Genomic DNA, 19,626 nt, shown 5'->3' on the forward strand with positions numbered 1-19,626 from the left:
TCCTAGAGTACGTGCGTCTTCTTACTCCGTTGGTTCCCCAACATACGGCTAACCTCGTGAGTTCCTCCATCATTCCTTCGGCACCAGGTGAGGCGGATCGCCCGGGGCCAGGTCTATTATCTATCGTAGGAGTTGTGTGTAGACTAGGTGGCCTGTAGTGGTCCCTTCGGCCACCCATTTTCTCCACAATCCAGCTACCCTCCGGGCTAGAATCATGTCTTCCCCTCGACAGACCATTCTGTCGTCCTTGCTGAGTGTTTCACTACCCCACGGGTTAGTACAGGACAGGGGCTTCCGCAGTGTTCCCTCCCACAGTTTGGGCACGCTTTCCCAGTGTTCCTGTCTTAGAGGGTCTTGAAGAACAGCAGTGTGATTTTTCCTAGCAGCTCCCGCCAAAGACGATAAGAAACTGCTCCGGCGGGTAGCTAAGCTGGACGCTGGAAGGGGCCAGCACCATGGCGGTTTGTTAGGGATCCCAATTCGTTGGAAACTCCTCCGACGAGACGTAGGAGTTCCCACGAAAGGAAACGTCTCGGTTACGTATGTAACCCTCGTTCCCTGAGTAGGGAATGGAGACTTCTCGTCCCGTCGCCATGCTGCTGTACCCTCGTGAAGGACTGGACACCGTCCGGCTTCTCAGCGAAAAGCAAATGTGTGTGCGCTTGCTTACGCTTTATACCCGCACTGGTAGGCGGCGCGCGGAATGCAAATCTTAGATGCCAATGTTTATTGGCTCGTTTTAGTTCACTCGAAGGCAATTGGTCTCCCTAGCGTGATCCCAATTCGTTGGAACCTCCTCCGACGAGATGTCTCCGTTCCTACTCAGGAAACGAGGGTTACATACGTAACCGTTTTTAGAGGTCCCTATACCTCACTGTCGTACAGAGCAATTGGTTCAATTATTGTTTTTAGGATTTTTAGTCAGGTTTGAGCTGGAATTTCATGTCGAATAGTATTTTTAATCGTGTAGAAGACTCTCATCGCTTTTGCTTTCAGTTCATTCACAGCCAGATTAAAGTTCCCTGTTGAACTCAGTTTTAGACCCAGATATGTGTATTCGTGGGTGTGTTGGAGGACTGTATCTCTCTCTCTCTCTCTCTCTGCCTCTCTCTCCTCTCCGTTTCTCTCTCTCTCTCTCCGTTTCTCTCTCTCTCTCTCTCTCTCTCCGTCTGACTCTCTCTCTCTCTCTCTCTCTCTCTGCCTCTCTCTCCTCTCCGTTTCTCTCTCTCTCTCTCCGTTTCTCTCTCTCTCTCTCTCTCTCTCCGTCTGACTCTCTCTCTCTCTCTCTCTCTCTCTGCCTCTCTCTCCTCTCCGTTTCTCTCTCTCTCTCTCCGTTTCTCTCTCTCTCTCTCTCTCTCTCCGTCTGACTCTCTCTCTCTCTCTCTCTCTCTCTCTCTCTCCTCTCCGTTTCTCTCTCTCTCTCTCCGTTTCTCTCTCTCTCTCTCTGTCTCTCTCTCTCTCTCTCTCTCTCTCTCTCTTTCTCTCTCTGCACGGGCTGTGTCTTGTCCTGCGGTGACCTACATCCTGTGTTTTCTCTGTGTTGCAGTTCAGCTTGTTTGCTCACCTGAGCTGAGATGCTAATATGACCATCAGAGTCTCAGACAAGAGCTTCCATTCCAAGAGCACCCGCATGTCTAATAACCACAGATCTGAAAGGGTGAATGGATTTGGGTGTTGTTTTATGAGCACGGCTGGCAAGTAGGAGGATATTTGAAATATTTATTTTTATAGATTGAAACCAAACTTAAAATCTGGCAAACAAAATCTGTATTGATAGGTTTGGTTTGAGGCATTTGTCTTTTTTTTTATTCTTTATGTGTATATCTATCAGGACAAATCAAGAATAATCAGTCAAAATTGAACATTCGGTAGGGAATTTACTTTTTAAAAACACTTTTTGTTATACTGGTTGAAACACCCTTCCCTTCCTGAAAGCAATCAATAATAGAAGTGGTCTAAATATTAAAACATTTACATATCTTCTGTGAAAGTCTCAGGACCAAAAAATTTTGTACCTGCTTGTCAATATTTCCACACCTCTGCGCTCCTGCTCGCGCACACACCACACACACACACACACACACACACACACACACGAGCGCCATAAACTAACAGCAGCCACTTTTACAGTTTTACAGCTCCTCTTGAACCAAACCAACCAGATTATGCTGCGCTCACGCATGTCGTAACCGTAATTACAAGACGGCAACCCGTGACGTTCTACCTCGAGCTGCTAAATCAGATAAATCAGACTCGGATTTATGCCTTTCTATGTCGACAGTATCAATGCTGAAAGTAATCTCCAGCAGTCGGGTAGTACAAGTAAGAGCTCTGGGAAACGCTTCCTTTTACAGTACGTTAACTTACGTGTACTTACAGTGTTCTTACCTAAGAAAGTACTGGGTAATATAAGGTAAGTACATAGGTTAAGGTTAGGTTTAGGGGTAGGTTCAAGGTCAGTACCTAGTTATTACCCAGTTATTGTGATTACTATAATAAGTACATAGTATGTACATGGGGAACAGGACTGTAAAAGGAAGCGTTACCGAGCTCTGTACGTTTAACGCGTCTCTCATCTCATGATGCTTTGCAAACTCTGCTGTAAGCATTTGTGTGTTTTGAAGATGGCACGGCTTTGGAGACGCTCTAAAAGGATCGTATGCTTTCAAAACTAGCTTGAAATTGCAAGTCTCTCCGAAATTGCCTACCCTACTTTGTTTTGTCATAAAATATTTTTGTAAATAAATTCAAATTCGACATCATGTGAGATGTGGCCAATTCAATTCAAATTCACACTCATGAACTGAAAGGGAGCCTGTACTGTATGCATGTGTGTAAATGAGAGTTGAGCTGTGATTCATTCAGCTTAGCGGGACACAAGCTGAACATTCATCACCTTTAATGAGCATTAGCTGCTTTTACGTCACGACACAATAGTGATTTAAAAATAAGCTCAGGAATCAGCTGAAATCAGGTTGCTGAGTGCACAAAACTGGGCTGTGGGCGAGCGTTCGCACACTGACTGACTTTAGCAGGTGTATAGACACACACACACACACACACACTCATGCACATACTCACACAAATGGTTATCTTAAAGGAGTTTATAAAGATCTCTTTTCAGACAATGGTGAATAATGCTGATGAACGTTAAAAGCAACAAACACAAAAATAATTAATGATCAGTGATGTTCACAGGACATATTTCATAAATCCAGGAAAAAGAACACCGTGTTCTAAGAGGTCCAATAAAGGCACAAATAAACAAGCACCTGAAGCCTTAGATGAAAAAAAGTAGCTCAAATGATATACCAGCCGAGGATCGTAGTGTTCTTTGCCCAGCTGGGCTGAACAAGAACATTTGAGCACAGCTAAAAATCTGAGCTTTCTCCACAAAAACTTGCTTCGCTGATCCACCCTGCACAGCACCTGGTCTAATTTCTGAGATGACAACAAAATAAAAATGATCTGAGAAAATGCAGCCCTGCCATGGGAAAGTGAAACGCACTCTAGTTGTTTTTGAGTTGGCACAGAGCGTGTGGTCGGACTCATAAGCAGATAACAAATGCAGAACGCGACACAGAAAGAAGAACAACTTCAAAAGCAAAACATGAACCACTAAAAACAGAAACTTCTCAACCACACTTGAGATCCAGCACTCCGGCTCAAAGCCACGGCCTGCAGGAAGCTCACGTCGAGCTTTCAGTGTCTGCCGTTATAAAGAGTGAATTGACAATTGTTCCCTTTCAGTCGCTCACGTTCTACGTGACGACGTTAGGGGATCACTTCAGGGAGCCCTATCAACTTCGAGTATCTAAAGAACAAGCCATTGAACGTTGGCGTACGTGAACGCGTCACGCGCCCCCCGCCCCGCAGCGCGGGTATAAAACAGGAAGCGGGCGCACGCACACACTGTCTTTCACTTCGGAGCCGAGTTTCTGTGAGACTTCTGTCTAAAAGAATTCAGCACTTTGAAGTAGGGGTGGGAATTGGCAAAAATGTGACGATTCGATAGTATTGCGATATTTGGGCCACGATTCAATATTATTGCGATTCTCAATATATTGCGATACAGCAAGTATTGCGATTCGATTCTGCGATATTGCGATTCACGTCCCCCATATTATTCAAAGGCATTACAAAAAATTAGGAAAATAAGACAATGTCACATTTAATTCTGTAAACATTATTTTCTACACATTAACTGAAGTGCAAAAACTGAAAAACTTGTTCTTGAACATTCGGGACACATCGCAACACTGGTTTCATCACTTGCCCACCGCGGCACCGCAACAAAAACAAAAAAAAAGTTTCAAGCGTTAAAAATGTTTAACGCAATTACGCAGTATCCGTTAAATCCTGCCTGTATTACACACACACACAAACACACGACCCACAGAAAAGACGCGCGTCACTATCAAGTTCTCTTTCGGGCTTGAACAAACCATAACACACACAAATTATGCCAAAATGTCAGTTTTGTCGAGTGTTCTCATAAGAGCAATCTTGAATTATTTAAATAAACGTAGAGATTGTGAGAAAATGGGACGCGTGTCAGATCGCGTCTCTGTCCCACATTGCACTGCATTAACGAATGTACAGCTTATGTACACTCAACGCCTGTCGTTCACTCATTTTCATTCACTCCTTCAAGTGAACAGTATTAGTGGACTAACCCTAACTTAGGGAATAGGCCTAACTTAGTGAATGAGGGTTTAGAGGGCGATTTCAACCCATGTTCTCAAGCAGTGAAAAATAGAGGACAATGACAACACGCTGACAGACAAGACCGAGCAGGTAATATTTAATATGAAACAAACAAAACTCACTGAGCTCCCAGCACATAACTTAAAATTATTTAAATACAATTGAGTAACATAAAGCAGACATAATAGAGTAACATAAACCTGAGAATAATCATAAAACCGAAATTTACCCACACTTTCGATTTGAAAGATGCGGAGCGTCGTGTACAACCGTAATACTGAAGCCATTTTCATTTGAATTTGCTGTCGAATGTACGACAACAAAGCACCGCAACAAGCGCCACCTTGTGGATGTAATACGCTAGTGTAAATGATCAGAGTAAACTCTGAGAAAACCAGAAAGTAAAACAGATAATTTTTATAATTAAATATCGCAATACTTTGCGCTACTGTATCGATATAATTGCGTGCGCAAAATATCGCGATACTGAACAGAATCGATTTTTTCCCCCACCACTACTTTGAAGACTTCAAAGGAGATCTGTTATGTCTTGTCATGTTGTGTCTGGTTCTTGTTACTCTGTCCCCCTCTGCTGGTCATCTTAGGTTACTTTCTCTTTCTCTGCTCTCCCAGCTGTTCCTTATCTCCTCTAACTACCTCGTTCACTCTCTTCCCACCTGTTCCCTTTCTCCTCTGATTAGGTCTCTATTTCCCTCTCTGTTCTTGCTGCTTTCTTTGTCAGATTCTCATTTGAGTTTCTCATGCTAGAAGCAAACTTCTGTCTCGCTCATTTCTACATTGTCCAGCCCAGTCCTGTCCTGTCCTGTCCTGTCCTGTTGGCATCCGCCTGGCAAGTGCAATCTGTTCTCAGCTAATCGTCTTATTATTTACTCTGTCTAGTTCATCTGATGCTACGAGAGACCTGGTAGTCACAGGCTATCTTCGACCCGCGACCTCTCTGAGAGACCTGCAACCTGTCGCCGCTACTCGGCTATTCTCTACTGCTGTCTAAAGCTTTTGAAGTTACCTGAGAGACTTTTTATGTTCCTGTTATCGCCCTCTCTGCGGGTTGTTTGTTTTCTCCTTTATCATTCAAGAAGAAGATCTGTGTACTACCCTGTGTTGTCATTAAAAGATTCTGTTCCTGTTAAAACGCTTTTGGGTCCTCACTTACCGGCATAACAGAAGAATCTGACCAAGATGGACCCAGCGACTCCGGATCATTTCCAGTCAGCCGTCGAGATCCAGGGAGCGATGATTGGCAGACACGAGGAAGAATTGTCTGCTGCTCGACATGCAGTTGAGACCCTGGCCGCCCAAGTCTCCGATCTCACAAGACAGATCAATCATCTCCGCCTCGATCCACCGGTCACTTCCAGGGCTTCCGAATCTCTTGAACCCCGAGTCAATAACCCACCGTGTTACGCGGGTGAGCCCACAGAATGCCGCCCGTTTCTCACTCAATGTGATGTTGTCTTTTCTCTCCAGCCCAACACTTACTCCAAGAACAGAGCTCGTATCGCCTACGTGATATCTCTCCTTACTGGACGGGCTCGAGAGTGGGGAACGGCAGTCTGGGAGGCGGAGGCTGAGTGCACTAACCGGTATCAGGACTTTAAGGAGGAAATGATTCGGGTATTTGACCGTTCTGTTTTCGGTGAAGAAGCTTCCCGGGTCTTGTCTTCCCTAACTCAAGGTAATCGATCCATAACAGATTACTCCATAGAATTTCGCACTCTTGCTGCCTCCTGTGACTGGAACGAGCCGGCTTTACTCGCCCGGTTTCTGGAGGGTCTCCGCGTGGATGTTAAAGATGAAGTTCTCTCCCGGGAGGTTCCTTCCAGGGTGGATTCCTTGATTGAACTCGCTATTCGCATCGAGCGACGGTTCGACCTTCGCCGTCGAGTTCGAGGAAAGGAGTTCGCTTTCTCCGCTGCTCCCCTCTCCGCATCACTACCATCTCCCTCCGCCAGTTCGAGTTCTGAGCCCATGCAGCTGGGAGGCGTCCGCATCTCGGCTAAGGAGAAGGAACGGAGAATCACCAACCGCCTCTGTCTCTATTGCGGTTCTGCTGCACATTTTGTTAACTCATGTCCAGTAAAAGCCAGAGCTCATCAGTAAGAGGAGGGCTACTGGTGAGCGCGACTACTCGGGTCTCTCCTTCAAGATCCTGCACTACCTTTTCGGTCCATCTCCGCTGGACCGGCTCGTCTGCCACCTGCAATGCGTTGATAGACTCTGGGGCGGAGGGCTGTTTTATGGACGAGACCTGGGCTCGGGAACATGACATTCCTCTCCAGGAGTTAGAGGATTCCACGGCCTTATTCGCATTGGACGGTAGTTCTCTCCCCAGGATTCAGCGAGAGACGCTACCTTTAAGCCTCACTGTCTCTGGTAATCATAGCGAGACCATTTCTTTTTCAATTTTTCAGTCACCTTTCTCACCTGTTGTTTTGGGCCATCCCTGGCTAGTTCGTCATAATCCCTCTATTAATTGGTCTAGGAATACTATCCTCTCTTGGAATGTCTCTTGTCATGTGGAATGTTTAATGTCTGCTGTACCTCCTGTTTCTTCTATCTCTTCTTCACAGGAGGAGCCTGGTGATTTGACGGGGGTGCCGGAGGAATATCACGATCTGCGCACGGTGTTCAGTCGGTCCCGGGCCACTTCTCTCCCTCCTCACCGTTCGTATGATTGTTGTATAGATCTTCTTCCGGGGACCACTCCACCCCGGGGAAGACTATACTCGCTCTCGGCTCCTGAACGCAAGGCTCTCGAGGATTATTTATCTGTAGCTCTCGATGCCGGTACAATAGTTCCCTCCTCCTCTCCCGCCGGAGCGGGGTTTTTTTTTGTTCAGAAGAAGGACGGTGGCCTGCGCCCCTGCATTGATTATCGGGGGCTGAATGACATAACAGTTAAGAATCGTTATCCGCTCCCTCTTATGTCTTCAGCCTTCGAGATCCTGCAGGGAGCCAGGTTTTTTACTAAGCTGGACCTTCGTAACGCTTACCATCTCGTGCGCATTAGGGAAGGGGACGAGTGGAAGACGGCGTTTAACACTCCGTTAGGTCACTTTGAATACCGGGTTCTTCCTTTCGGTCTCGTAAACGCTCCAGCTGTCTTTCAGGCGTTGATTAATGATGTCCTGAGAGACATGCTGAACATCTTTGTGTTCGTTTACCTTGACGATATATTGATTTTTTCACCGTCACTCCAGATTCATGTTCAGCACGTTCGACGCGTTCTCCAGCGCCTTTTAGAGAATTGTCTTTATGTGAAAGCTGAGAAGTGCACTTTCCATGCCTCCTCCGTCACCTTTCTTGGTTCCGTTATTTCCGCTGAAGGCGTTAGGATGGACCCCGCTAAGGTCCAAGCTGTCATTGATTGGCCCGTTCCTAAGTCACGCGTCGAGCTTCAGCGCTTTCTCGGCTTCGCGAATTTCTATCGTCGATTCATCCGTAATTTCAGTCAGGTGGCTGCTCCCCTCACAGCTCTTACTTCTGTCAAGACGCGCTTTACATGGTCTGCTTCCGCCCAGGGGGCTTTTGATCTCCTCAAGAGTCGTTTTACATCCGCACCGATCCTTGTTACACCTGACATCTCTAGACAGTTCGTTGTTGAGGTTGACGCGTCAGAGGTGGGCGTGGGTGCCATTCTTTCTCAGCGATCGCTCTCAGACAACAAGGTCCATCCTTGCGCGTATTTTTCCCACCGCTTGTCGCCGTCAGAACGTAACTACGATGTGGGTAACCGCGAATTGCTCGCCATCCGCTTAGCCCTAGGTGAGTGGCGACAGTGGTTAGAGGGGGCAACCGTTCCTTTCGTCGTTTGGACTGACCATAGGAACCTTGAGTACATTCGTTCTGCCAAGCGACTTAATGCACGTCAGGCTCGTTGGGCTCTGTTTTTCGCTCGTTTCGAATTTGTAATTTCTTATCGTCCGGGCTCTAAGAACACCAAGCCTGATGCTTTATCCCGTCTCTTCAATTCTTCAGAAGTCTCCACTGACCCCGAGGGGATTCTCCCTAAGGGGCGTGTCGTCGGGTTGACTGTCTGGGGAATTGAGAGGCAGGTAAAACGAGCGCTCACTCACACTCCGTCGCCGCGCGCTTGTCCTAGGAATCTTCTTTTCGTTCCCGTTCCCACTCGTCAGGCCGTTCTTCAGTGGGCTCACTCTGCCAAGTTAGCTGGCCATCCCGGTGTTCGGGGTACGCTGGCTTCCATCCGTCAGCGTTTTTGGTGGCCCACTCGGGAACGTGACACGCGCCGTTTCGTGGCCGCTTGCTCGGTCTGCGCGCAGACTAAGTCTGGGAACTCCCCTCCTGCCGGCCTTCTCAGACCGCTTCCTATTCCCTCTCGACCGTGGTCACACATCGCCTTAGACTTTATCACCGGTCTGCCTTCGTCGGCGGGTAAGACAGTTATTCTTACGGTTATCGATCGTTTCTCTAAGGCGGCTCATTTTATTCCCCTCGCTAAGCTCCCTTCGGCTAAAGAGACGGCACAAATAATCGTCGAGAATGTCTTTAGAATTCATGGCCTTCCGTCGGACGTCGTTTCGGACAGGGGCCCGCAGTTCACGTCTCAATTTTGGAGGGAGTTTTGTCGTTTGATTGGGGCTTCCGTCAGTCTCTCGTCCGGCTTCCACCCTCAGTCTAACGGTCAAGCCGAACGGGCCAATCAGACTGTCGGTCGCATCCTACGCAGCCTTTCTTTCCGTAACCCTGCGTCTTGGTCAGAGCAACTTCCTTGGGCAGAATTCGCACACAACTCGCTTCCTTCGTCTGCGACCGGTCTATCGCCTTTTCAGAGTAGCCTCGGGTACCAACCTCCGCTGTTCTCGTCTCAAATCGCCGAGTCCTGCGTTCCGTCCGCTCAGGCTTTTGTCCAACGTTGTAAGCGCACCTGGAGTATTGTCAGGTCTGCACTTTGCCGTTATAGGGTTCAGACTGTGAGAGCCGCTAACAAGCGTAGAACTAAGAGCCCTAGATATTGTCGCGGTCAAAGAGTATGGCTCTCCACTCTTAACCTTCCCCTTAAGACAGCTTCTCGTAAACTGACCCCGCGGTTCATTGGTCCGTTCCGTATTTCTCAGGTCATTAGTCCTGTCGCGGTGCGACTTCTTCTCCCTCGTTATCTTCGTCGCGTCCACCCGGTATTCCACGTCTCTTGTGTTAAACCCGTCCTCCGCGCCCCCGCTCGTCCCCCTTCTTCCCCCATTCTTGTCGAAGGCGCTCCTATCTACAGGGTTCGCAGGATTCTAGACATGCGTCCTCGGGGTCGTGGTCATCAGTTTCTGGTGGATTGGGAGGGGTACGGTCCTGAGGAGAGGAGTTGGGTTCCCTCTCGGGACGTGCTGGACCGTTCGCTGATCGATGATTTCCTCCGTAGCCGCCAGGTTCCCTCCTCGGAAGCGCCAGGGGGCGCTCGTTGAGTGGGGGGTACTGTTATGTCTTGTCATGTTGTGTCTGGTTCTTGTTACTCTGTCCCCCTCTGCTGGTCATCTTAGGTTACTTTCTCTTTCTCTGCTCTCCCAGCTGTTCCTTATCTCCTCTAACTACCTCGTTCACTCTCTTCCCACCTGTTCCCTTTCTCCTCTGATTAGGTCTCTATTTCCCTCTCTGTTCTTGCTGCTTTCTTTGTCAGATTCTCATTTGAGTTTCTCATGCTAGAAGCAAACTTCTGTCTCGCTCATTTCTACATTGTCCAGCCCAGTCCTGTCCTGTCCTGTCCTGTCCTGTTGGCATCCGCCTGGCAAGTGCAATCTGTTCTCAGCTAATCGTCTTATTATTTACTCTGTCTAGTTCATCTGATGCTACGAGAGACCTGGTAGTCACAGGCTATCTTCGACCCGCGACCTCTCTGAGAGACCTGCAACCTGTCGCCGCTACTCGGCTATTCTCTACTGCTGTCTAAAGCTTTTGAAGTTACCTGAGAGACTTTTTATGTTCCTGTTATCGCCCTCTCTGCGGGTTGTTTGTTTTCTCCTTTATCATTCAAGAAGAAGATCTGTGTACTACCCTGTGTTGTCATTAAAAGATTCTGTTCCTGTTAAAACGCTTTTGGGTCCTCACTTACCGGCATAACAAGATCTCTCTGCTACAGTGCTGGTGTGACAGTGCGATCAGCGGTGGCCGCGAGCAGTCCAGCTCTAAACTGCTGTTTTCAAAGCAATATTGTTTGTGTCTGTGTGTGTCGTTCCGGTGTGTGTGTGTATTCACACTGTGGCTACCCCTGGGTGCCTCAGCACTGTGAGAGCAATTTTCCAACCTTTTTTATTTTTACTAAAAGAGCAACACACTGGGTCTTTTTCAAGATGTCATTCCGCTTGTGCGTTTCTGGATGCCGTCGTTCCCTGGCGCCAGCAGATGGCCACAATAGTTGCCTCTCGTGTTTGGGCATTGAACAAGCTGAGGCAGCTGTTGTGGATAGTTCATGTTCCCACTGCGGGAATATGACTATCGCAGCACGTAGATCGAGACTCGCTTACCTCAAGGGAGGTGCAGTCCCCTCGCCTATGCCGCGATCTAGTGCTTATTCTGCCCCGCAGAATAAGCCTACTTCAGCGCATGGCCAGGGTGATCTGAGGATCACCGTGAGGGCTTCCCCGTCAAGGCAATCTCCGCGGGCCCCTCACTCCTCTCATGTGCTGTTGCCATCGGTGCTCCTTTGTGAACGCCTCGGTCCTTCTCCAGAACGACCGGTCGTTTCCTTTGGGGCGCCAGCTGACGATCAGATGTCGATCGCAGCATCGGAGGGGGAGCTTCAGTCCTCTGGGGATGACGACTTGGCTGCGTTACCCCCTTCGGGGCGTGTGGCGTTGCCCGAGCCGGATCCAGAATGGGCGGCTATGCTTTCCCGGGCCGCCGAGAAGGTTGGGCTTGCGTGGAATCCTCCACCACGTCCCGAACCTTCTCGGTTGGACGATTGGTTTCTCGGGGCGGGCCGTGCTGGTTCTCAGTACGCCGCCCCGGTACCTTTCTTTCCGGAGGTGCATGAGGAGCTTTCTAGGACGTGGAAGGCACCGTATAGTGCCCGAAGCCGTTCTAGTGGCTCCTCCCCCCTCGCCACCCTCGACGGCGGGGCAGCTAAGGAGTATGTGGATATCCCCCCAGTGGAGCGGGCTGTCGCGATGCAGTTGTGCCCGGCGTCCGCCTCCACCTAGCGGGGTAATCCGCGCCTCCCGTCCAAGGCATGTAAGTTCTCGTCTGGTCTTACGGTGAGGGCTTACAAGGCCTGTTGACAGGCTGCTTCCGCCCTCCATGCCATGGCGTTCTTGCAGGTCCACCAGGCCCAGGCGCTCATGGACATGAACGAGGGTGGTTCTGACCCAGAGCTCCTCCGGGAGCTCCGTGTGGAAACTGACCTCGCCCTCCGGGCGACGAAGGAAACCGCACGTTCAGTTAGTCAGGCGATGTCCACCTTGGTGGTCCAGGAGCGCCACCTTTGGCTCAACCTGGCGGACATGAGGGACACCGATAAATATCGGTTCCTGGATGCCCCTCTCTACCAGGTTGGGTGGTTCGGCGACGCGGTCGAGAGCTTTGCCCAACAGTTCTCGGCCACACAGAGGCAGTCGGAGGCCATTCGACACATCCTGCCCCGGAGGACCGCTGCTGCTCCCACCCGTTTGCCAGCCGCAGCCCCTCCGCTAAGCCCCAGCAGCAGCCACCACCCAGGCCTCGGCGTGGAGCAAGCCGCAGGAAGCCGACCCCGCCCGTCCAGGCCGCTGCCAATCCAGGAGGCAAGCGTCGGTGCAAACGACCCTGAGACGGGCGGCCCAGATGTGGATCAAGTTGCTCTTCAGAAGATGGTGAACGTGCCACTCCTTCCCCCAGTGGAGGGCCGGGTGGAGAACCCACGGGTCAGTGGTACCCACCTTTTCAAAGAAAGAGCAATTTCTGAAACCTCTGGGCCCAAAAGAGGGCGCGCTTGGCAGTCGACGACGCTATGCCTTGTCACTCCCGAGCCCCTCTTTCTTCGCCAGCGGGCAGCAGTGGCTGTGTTCTGGACGCAGTGTCGCCTCCGCACACTCACTCTGCCCTCCGACGGAAGCAGGTACGTTTTGTACCACACGTTCAGACCCCACTCCGGGCCGCTGTGCCGCCCGAGTCAGGTCCCTGCATTCCGCCACGCTGCCCCACTCCGGGTACGTCTGTGGTGCCGTTGATCCCGCTTGCTCGGTCTCTGGGAGCTTGGTTAACGCTTCCCAGCCCGTCTCGCTAGCTCATCCGTACCATCAGACTCGGCTATGCGATTCAGTTCGCCCTGCACCCCCCTGTTTTCAGGGACATCCTGTTCACCCGTGTTCAGGCAGACGGTGCCCCTGTTCTCAGGGCGGAGATTGCAGTCCTACTGGCGAAGGACGCGGTCGAGCCAGTCCCTCCAGCCGATATGAAGACCGGCTTCTACAGCCCGTACTTCATTGTACCCAAGAAAGGAGGTGGGTTAAGGCGAATCTTGGACCTGCGCGTCCTGAATCGGTTCCTTCACAGGCTACCCTTCAAGATGCTTACGCAGAAACACATTTTCAAATGCATCCGTCCCCAAGATTGGTTTGCACCGATCGACCTGAAGGACGCGTACTTTCATGTCTCAATTCTCCCTCGACACAGACCGTTTTTTCGCTTTGCGTTCGAGGGACGGGCATATCAGTACAAAGTCCTACCCTTCGGGCTGGCCCTGTCGCCCCGTGTCTTCACAAAAGTCGCGGAGGCAGCCATTGCTCCCATGTGCGAGCATGGTGTTCGCATTGTCAACTACCTCGACGACTGGCTTATTCTCGCCCAGTCGAGAGAGCAGTTGTGCGAACACAGGGACATGGTGCTCTGTCACCTCAGCCGCCTAGGGCTTCGGGTCAACTGGGAGAAGAGCAAACTCACCCCCGGGCAGAGGATCTCTTTTCTCAGTATGGAGTTGGACTCGATCAACATGACAGCTCGCCTCACCGAGGCCCGCGTCCAGTCAGTGTTGAACTGCGTGAGCACGCTCAGACGCAGGACAGCGGCACCAATGAAACTATTTCAGAGGCTCCTGGGGCATATGGCATCTGCAGCCGCGGTAACGCCGCTCGGATTGCTTCATATGAGACCGCTCCAACACTGGCTCCACGATCGAGTCCCGAGATGGGCGTGGCAGAGCGGCTCGTGCCGGGTCACAGTGACCCCGCACTGTCGCCAAACTCTCAGCTTGTGGTCGGACCCTTCGTTCCTGCGGGCAGGTGTTCCCCTAGAACACCGGGGCCTCAACTGCATTGGCACATCAACTGCCTCGAGTTGTTAGCAGTACATCTTGCGTTGGACCGCTTCAAAACGTTGCTACAAGGCAAGCATGTACTGGTCCGTACGGACAACAATGCGACCGTTGCGTACATCAACTGTCAGGGCGGTCTACGCTCCCGCCGCATGTCACAACTCGCCCGCCATCTCCTCCTTTGGAGTCAGAAGCAACTGAGGTCGCTTTGTGCCGTTTACATTCCGGGCCTGCTCAACCGTGCAGCCGCTGAGCTCTCACGGCAGCAGGTGCTACCGGGAGAATGGCGACTCCATCCCCAGCTGGTCCAGCTGATTTTCAGGCACTTCGGGACCGCACAGATAGATCTGTTTCCCGCCCCGGACACGTCTCACTGCCAGTTGTTCTATTCCCTGACCGAGGGGACCCTCGGCACGGATGCTCTGGCACACAGCTGGCCCCGGGGTCTTCGCAAGTTTGCGTTTCCCCCAGTGAGCCTTCTGGCACAGACCTTGTGCAAAGTCAGGGAGGACGAGGAGCAGGTCTTGTTAGTTGCGCCTCGCGACAGCCCCTCCCTGGCCCATCCCTCTGAGAGAGGACCTGCTCTCTTAGAGACGGGGCACCCTGTGGCACCCGCGTCCAGACCTCTGGAAACTCCATGTCTGGTCCCTGGAAGGGACGCGGAGGTTCTAGGTGACCTACCCACAGCGGTAGTCGACACCATCACTTCCGCTAGAGCCCCCTCTACAAGGCGCCACTATGCATTGAAGTGGAACCTATTCGTTGATTGGGGTTCTTCTCGCGAGGTGAACCCCCGAAATTGCTCGATCGGAGCCGTGCTTTCCTTCCTGCAAGAGGGGTTGGAGCGAAGGCTGTCTCCCTCCACCCTTAAAGTGTATGTTGCCGCTATTGCTGCACATCACGATGCAGTTGAAGGTAAGTCGTTGGGAAAGCACGACCTGATCGTCAGATTCATGAGGGGGGTGAGGAGACTGAATCCTCCTCGCCCACTCTCTATACCCTCTTGGGATTTGTCTCTGGTCCTTTCAGCACTTCAGAGACCACCCTTTGAGCCTCTGCAATCAGCTGAGTTAAAAATCTTGTCCTGTAAGACAGTTCTCCTGGTCGCATCGGCCTCTATTAAGAGGGTAGGGGACCTGAATGCATTTTCGGTCGACGAATCGTGCCTGGAATTCGGCCCAGATAACTCTCACGTGATCCTGAGACCCCGGCCCGGATACGTCCCCAAGGTTCTTACCACTCCCTTCCGGGACCAGGTGGTGAACCTGCAAGCGCTGCCCTTGGAGGAGGCAGACCCAGCCCTGGCTTTTCTCTGTCCCGTCCGCGCTCTGCGCCTGTACGTGGACAGAACGCAAAGCCTCAGGACCTCAGATCAGCTCTTCGTCTTTTAGGGAGGCCAGCAGAAGGGAAAGGCTGTCTCTGGGTTCCATATGTGGGGATCCCTGCGGCGATCCCATATGAGTATTCTTCCACGACCAGCTCCCTGCGGTGAGCCCGTGTCTTTCCCTTGGCAGAGCTCGCTCTGCCGTCACTGTCTGGTGTAGCCACCCCCTTCTTAGGTTGGAGCCACCCCAGTGACATTCCATATGTTGCACTGCCCTCCGGCCAGTCCATATGCGTACTCTCCACAGGTTACCTCCCTTCAGGCAGGATGTGGCTTCCGCAGCGTCCCTTCCTTCCATGTTCAGGGTACGCTTTCCCAGTGTTATAAGAGTTCACTGTATGGGTATATGGAACAGCAGTTGACTCCCTCTACGCAGATCTTCTACCCCAGCAGTTGGGGGTCTGAGAGTCTGGCGTAGAGATCGCGTTTCCATCGGATTCCCTAACGTCGTCACGTCGAACGTGAGCGACTGAAAGGGAACGTCTTGGTTACTGATGTAACCCTCGTTCCCTGAAGGAGGGAACGGGAGATGTGACGTCCCGCCGCCACAGTTGCTGTCCATCTCTGTACGGCCGTCACTATCTCGGCTCTTCAGCGAAAAACAGTGTGTGCGTGCGCCCGCTTCCTGTTTTATACCTGTGCTGCGGGCGGGGGCGCGTGACGAGTTCACGCACGCCAACGTTCATTACTTTGTTCTTTAGATACTCGAAGTTGATAGGGCTCCCTGAAGTGACCCCCTAACGTCGTCACGTCGACGTCACGTCTCCCGTTCCCTCCTTCAGGGAACGAGGGTTACATCAGTAACCGAGACGTTTTCTTTTCTTTTCTTTTTCAGAGGCTGAATCCAAATTTGCAAACTATTAGTCATATAAAATACACCAGATTAGCCTGTTTTCATCTAAAAAATAAATAGTGAAATATATATATTTTTTTTAAGGTCACATTATGAGCAATAAATCCAAAATAATGAGATATTTGTGTAATTCAATAGTTATAATTGTGAAATATGATGTCCTTTTTCTCCATAGGGACATTGATTTTTAACAATGCCTAATAAGCATTTAAAAGACATAACTACTGTAAGTTCTGAGGTTGTAAATCAATAATATATGCTTTTGTTGAATCTTTTGGCACAGGACATATCACATACAGTACTGTGTGATAGGCTAAGTATTTCCCCATCATGAGTGCAGTAGAATTATAGGAATCAGGTTTCAGAGAGACGTCAGCTGACCAACTACTGACCCCTGCTGGACATGTGGGAACTACGCTGAGAACAGCATAACGCATCAATGGAAGACGTACATGTAGAACACACTGACAATCAAAATGACATGTAAAGTCCCAGTGTAGGCGTGCAGTACCTGTCCTCGCAGGTGTTGGGGCTCAGGTAGCGCGTGGACTCTTCCTCATGACTGCTCTGCAGACTGCTGTAACACACATCAGCACATACAGTCAGGACATAAGAAATACACAAACACCAGACGACTGAAGGTGAGTTTGGACACACAGTGATCTTTTAATTAAATGCTGACAAAAAAAATAATCAAACAAGACACACACAGTTTTACAGTCCAACGTTGCTCGGGTTTACAACTACAGGGAACAAACATCCATGAAGCATCTTTTAAGAAAACACATTTTCAGGATAGTTTAATCTTCCACACTAGAGGGCAGCAGAGAGATTGACTATAATGCTGTAAACTAAAACAACACAACTATATTTCCATTTATCCAGTTAAACTTGTCATGATTATCAGGTGTAGTGTGATACCTTCCCCGTCCTCCCACAGTTGTTCATAATGTCTTGCCTTAAGAAGAAAAACTAGTGCATTTAAGAAGTGTTTCGCAGAGTTATTGCGTACTGCATGAAAAGGAAGCAGGTGATAAAACACAACGGAGCCCTAGATTAGTGAACGCTGTTGTGCTTACGAGGCTTTATCACAATACACAGCTGTTACCTAATTCATGTCAGTCATGCCAAACATTAACACGTCTGAATTTATTTACTAAACCATAAATTCCCTGTATGGTACCAGTTAAAAGTTTATACACACCTTCTCAATCTTTATTAGTAGAATTTTCCACATTTTAAAATGATAGTAAAGTCATGAATATTATGTGATAACACAAGTACGAGAATTATGCAGTGACCCCCCAAAAAATAAAATAAAATCCCCTTTTTGAAAATAAATTATTTTTATTCGGCAGGCTGGGATGCATTAAATTTATCATTATATTTAAGACTTTCACATTGTTACAAAAAATTGAAAAATCTATTTCAAATAAACGCTGATCTTTTGAACTCTCTATTTATCAATCCAAATGTATCACGGTTTCCACAAAAATAAAGAAGCACAAGTGTTTTTAACATTGATAATAATAATAAGAAATATTTCTTGAGTGGCAAATCATCATATTATACTGATTTCTGAAGGATCATGTGACTCTGAAGACTGGAGTAATGATGCTGAACATTCAGCTTTGCATCACAGGAATAAATTACACTTTAAAATATATTAAAACAGAAAGAGTTATTGAATTTTCATGATATTACTATTTTTAGTTTATTTTTGATCAAATAATTTGTAGGTTTGGTAAGTATAAGAGACTTACCAACCCCTAACCCTTTGAACAGTCATGTATTTTTATATTTTATTTTTGGGATTTTGCATAATAAATGCTGTAACACAAGATGAACATTTCCAAAATGCATAGAAACACACATGAGGTGGATAATTGTTTTATTCTTTAAGAAGACATGCATATAAATTATGTGTTTTCTTGTGTTTTCATGTGACTTTGCCTCAACAAGTCATGTGACTGAATAGTTCATACAGAGAAGAAAACAGTAGTGTTCGATCTAAAGCAGCACCGTCCAGAACCGTCTAAACGCTCTCACTGTGCTTTAATGTCATACACCGTTCGTTCTTAATAATGAAAAATAAATTCAGTTAAGTGTTTCTAAACTTTAAACTGGTAGTGCCCCTCAAGCAGAATGTCTGCTATTGTTAATGCTGCTTGAAGTCAAATTCATAGCAAAGACATACTGGATGTTGTATTTTTGTCTATTAAAAGGCAGGAAGAGTCGTGAGTATTTAAGATAGGCGGACGCTTCCCGCCAGCCTGTAAATGTCCCAGCAGAGACTTCAGTCTCTACAGAAACGACGGAAAACACACACACACACACACACACACACACACACACACACACACACACACACACACACACACACACACACACACACACACACACACACACACACACACGGGTTGTCTGCTATGTAATGTGCCAGAGGAAGCCCGCATAAAGACTCAAATGACGTGATGCGCAGTGATGATGGATAGCAGGAATGGAGGAATGGAACCGGGCGCTGGGCTCGTGCTCATACACACCTGCTCTCACTGCCGTTCCTCTCTCCTCCTCTCAGCCACTTGCGCAGGAGGAAGCGTCTGCGCTGGGGAGAGGCGCTGGGCGTGGAGCAGCGCGACCACACCGCGTCCTCGTCGCTGGACGGCGTGATCTCGATGGACGGAAGCTGCAGGTACTCCTTGGAGCCGGAGCGCGCAAGATGTTCCTGCTCTTTCTCGCTTGTGACGTTCTTCATACGCCGCATTTTAAAGCGCTTGCGGCGCAGAGACGAGCCGGACAGGGCCAGATCCACCTTGGATCCGTCACACTCCCAGTCTGCCGGGCCCTGGATCTGCAGCGCGGGCAGCTGGAGGGTCTCAGACATGCTTCAGCTTCTGCTCAGAGAGTTCAGTGAGTCCAGAACCGAGTAAAGCTTCTGCTCAGAGAGTTCAGTGAGTCCAGAACCGAGTAAAGCTTCTGCTCAGAGAGTTCAGTGAGTCCAGAACCGAGTAAAGCTTCTGCTCAGAGAGTTCAGTGAGTCCAGAACCGAGTAAAGCTTCTGCTTAGAGAGTTCAGTGAGTCCAGAACCGAGTAAAGCTTCTGCTTAGAGAGTTCAGTGAGTCCAGAACCGAGTAAAGCTTCTGCTTAGAGAGTTCAGTGAGTCCAGAACCGAGTAAAGCTTCTGCTTAGAGAGTTCAGTGAGTCCAGAACCGAGTAAAGCTTCTGCTCAGAGAGCTCAGTGAGTCCAGAACCGAGTAAAGCTTCTGCTCAGAGAGTTCAGTGAGTCCAGAACCGAGTAAAGCTTCTGCTTAGAGAGTTCAGTGAGTCCAGAACCGAGTAAAGCTTCTGCTTAGAGAGTTCAGTGAGTCCAGAACCGAGTAAAGCTTCTGCTCAGAGAGCTCAGTGAGTCCAGAACCGAGTAAAGCT

The 19,626-nt window shown here is 49.4% G+C and overlaps 1 protein-coding gene across 1 annotated transcript; it reads right to left on the reverse strand.

Moving 5' to 3' along the window:
* Positions 1-16,636: 16,636 nt before the first annotated feature.
* On the reverse strand, positions 16,637-19,084 carry LOC143738903 (uncharacterized). Its single transcript, XM_077230979.1, has 3 exons — positions 18,744-19,084; positions 16,712-16,777; positions 16,637-16,664 (listed from the first exon to the last, which is right to left on the reverse strand). Exons 1-3 carry the CDS (start codon positions 19,082-19,084, stop codon positions 16,637-16,639), a joined length of 435 nt encoding a protein of 144 aa, XP_077087094.1.
* Between the last annotated feature and the right edge of the window lie 542 nt (positions 19,085-19,626).

This window comes from Siphateles boraxobius, unplaced genomic scaffold, assembly GCF_051911475.1.
Source record: "Siphateles boraxobius isolate OS27281-9 unplaced genomic scaffold, OSU_SipBor_1 159, whole genome shotgun sequence".
NCBI classification, from domain to species: domain Eukaryota; kingdom Metazoa; phylum Chordata; class Actinopteri; order Cypriniformes; family Leuciscidae; genus Siphateles; species Siphateles boraxobius.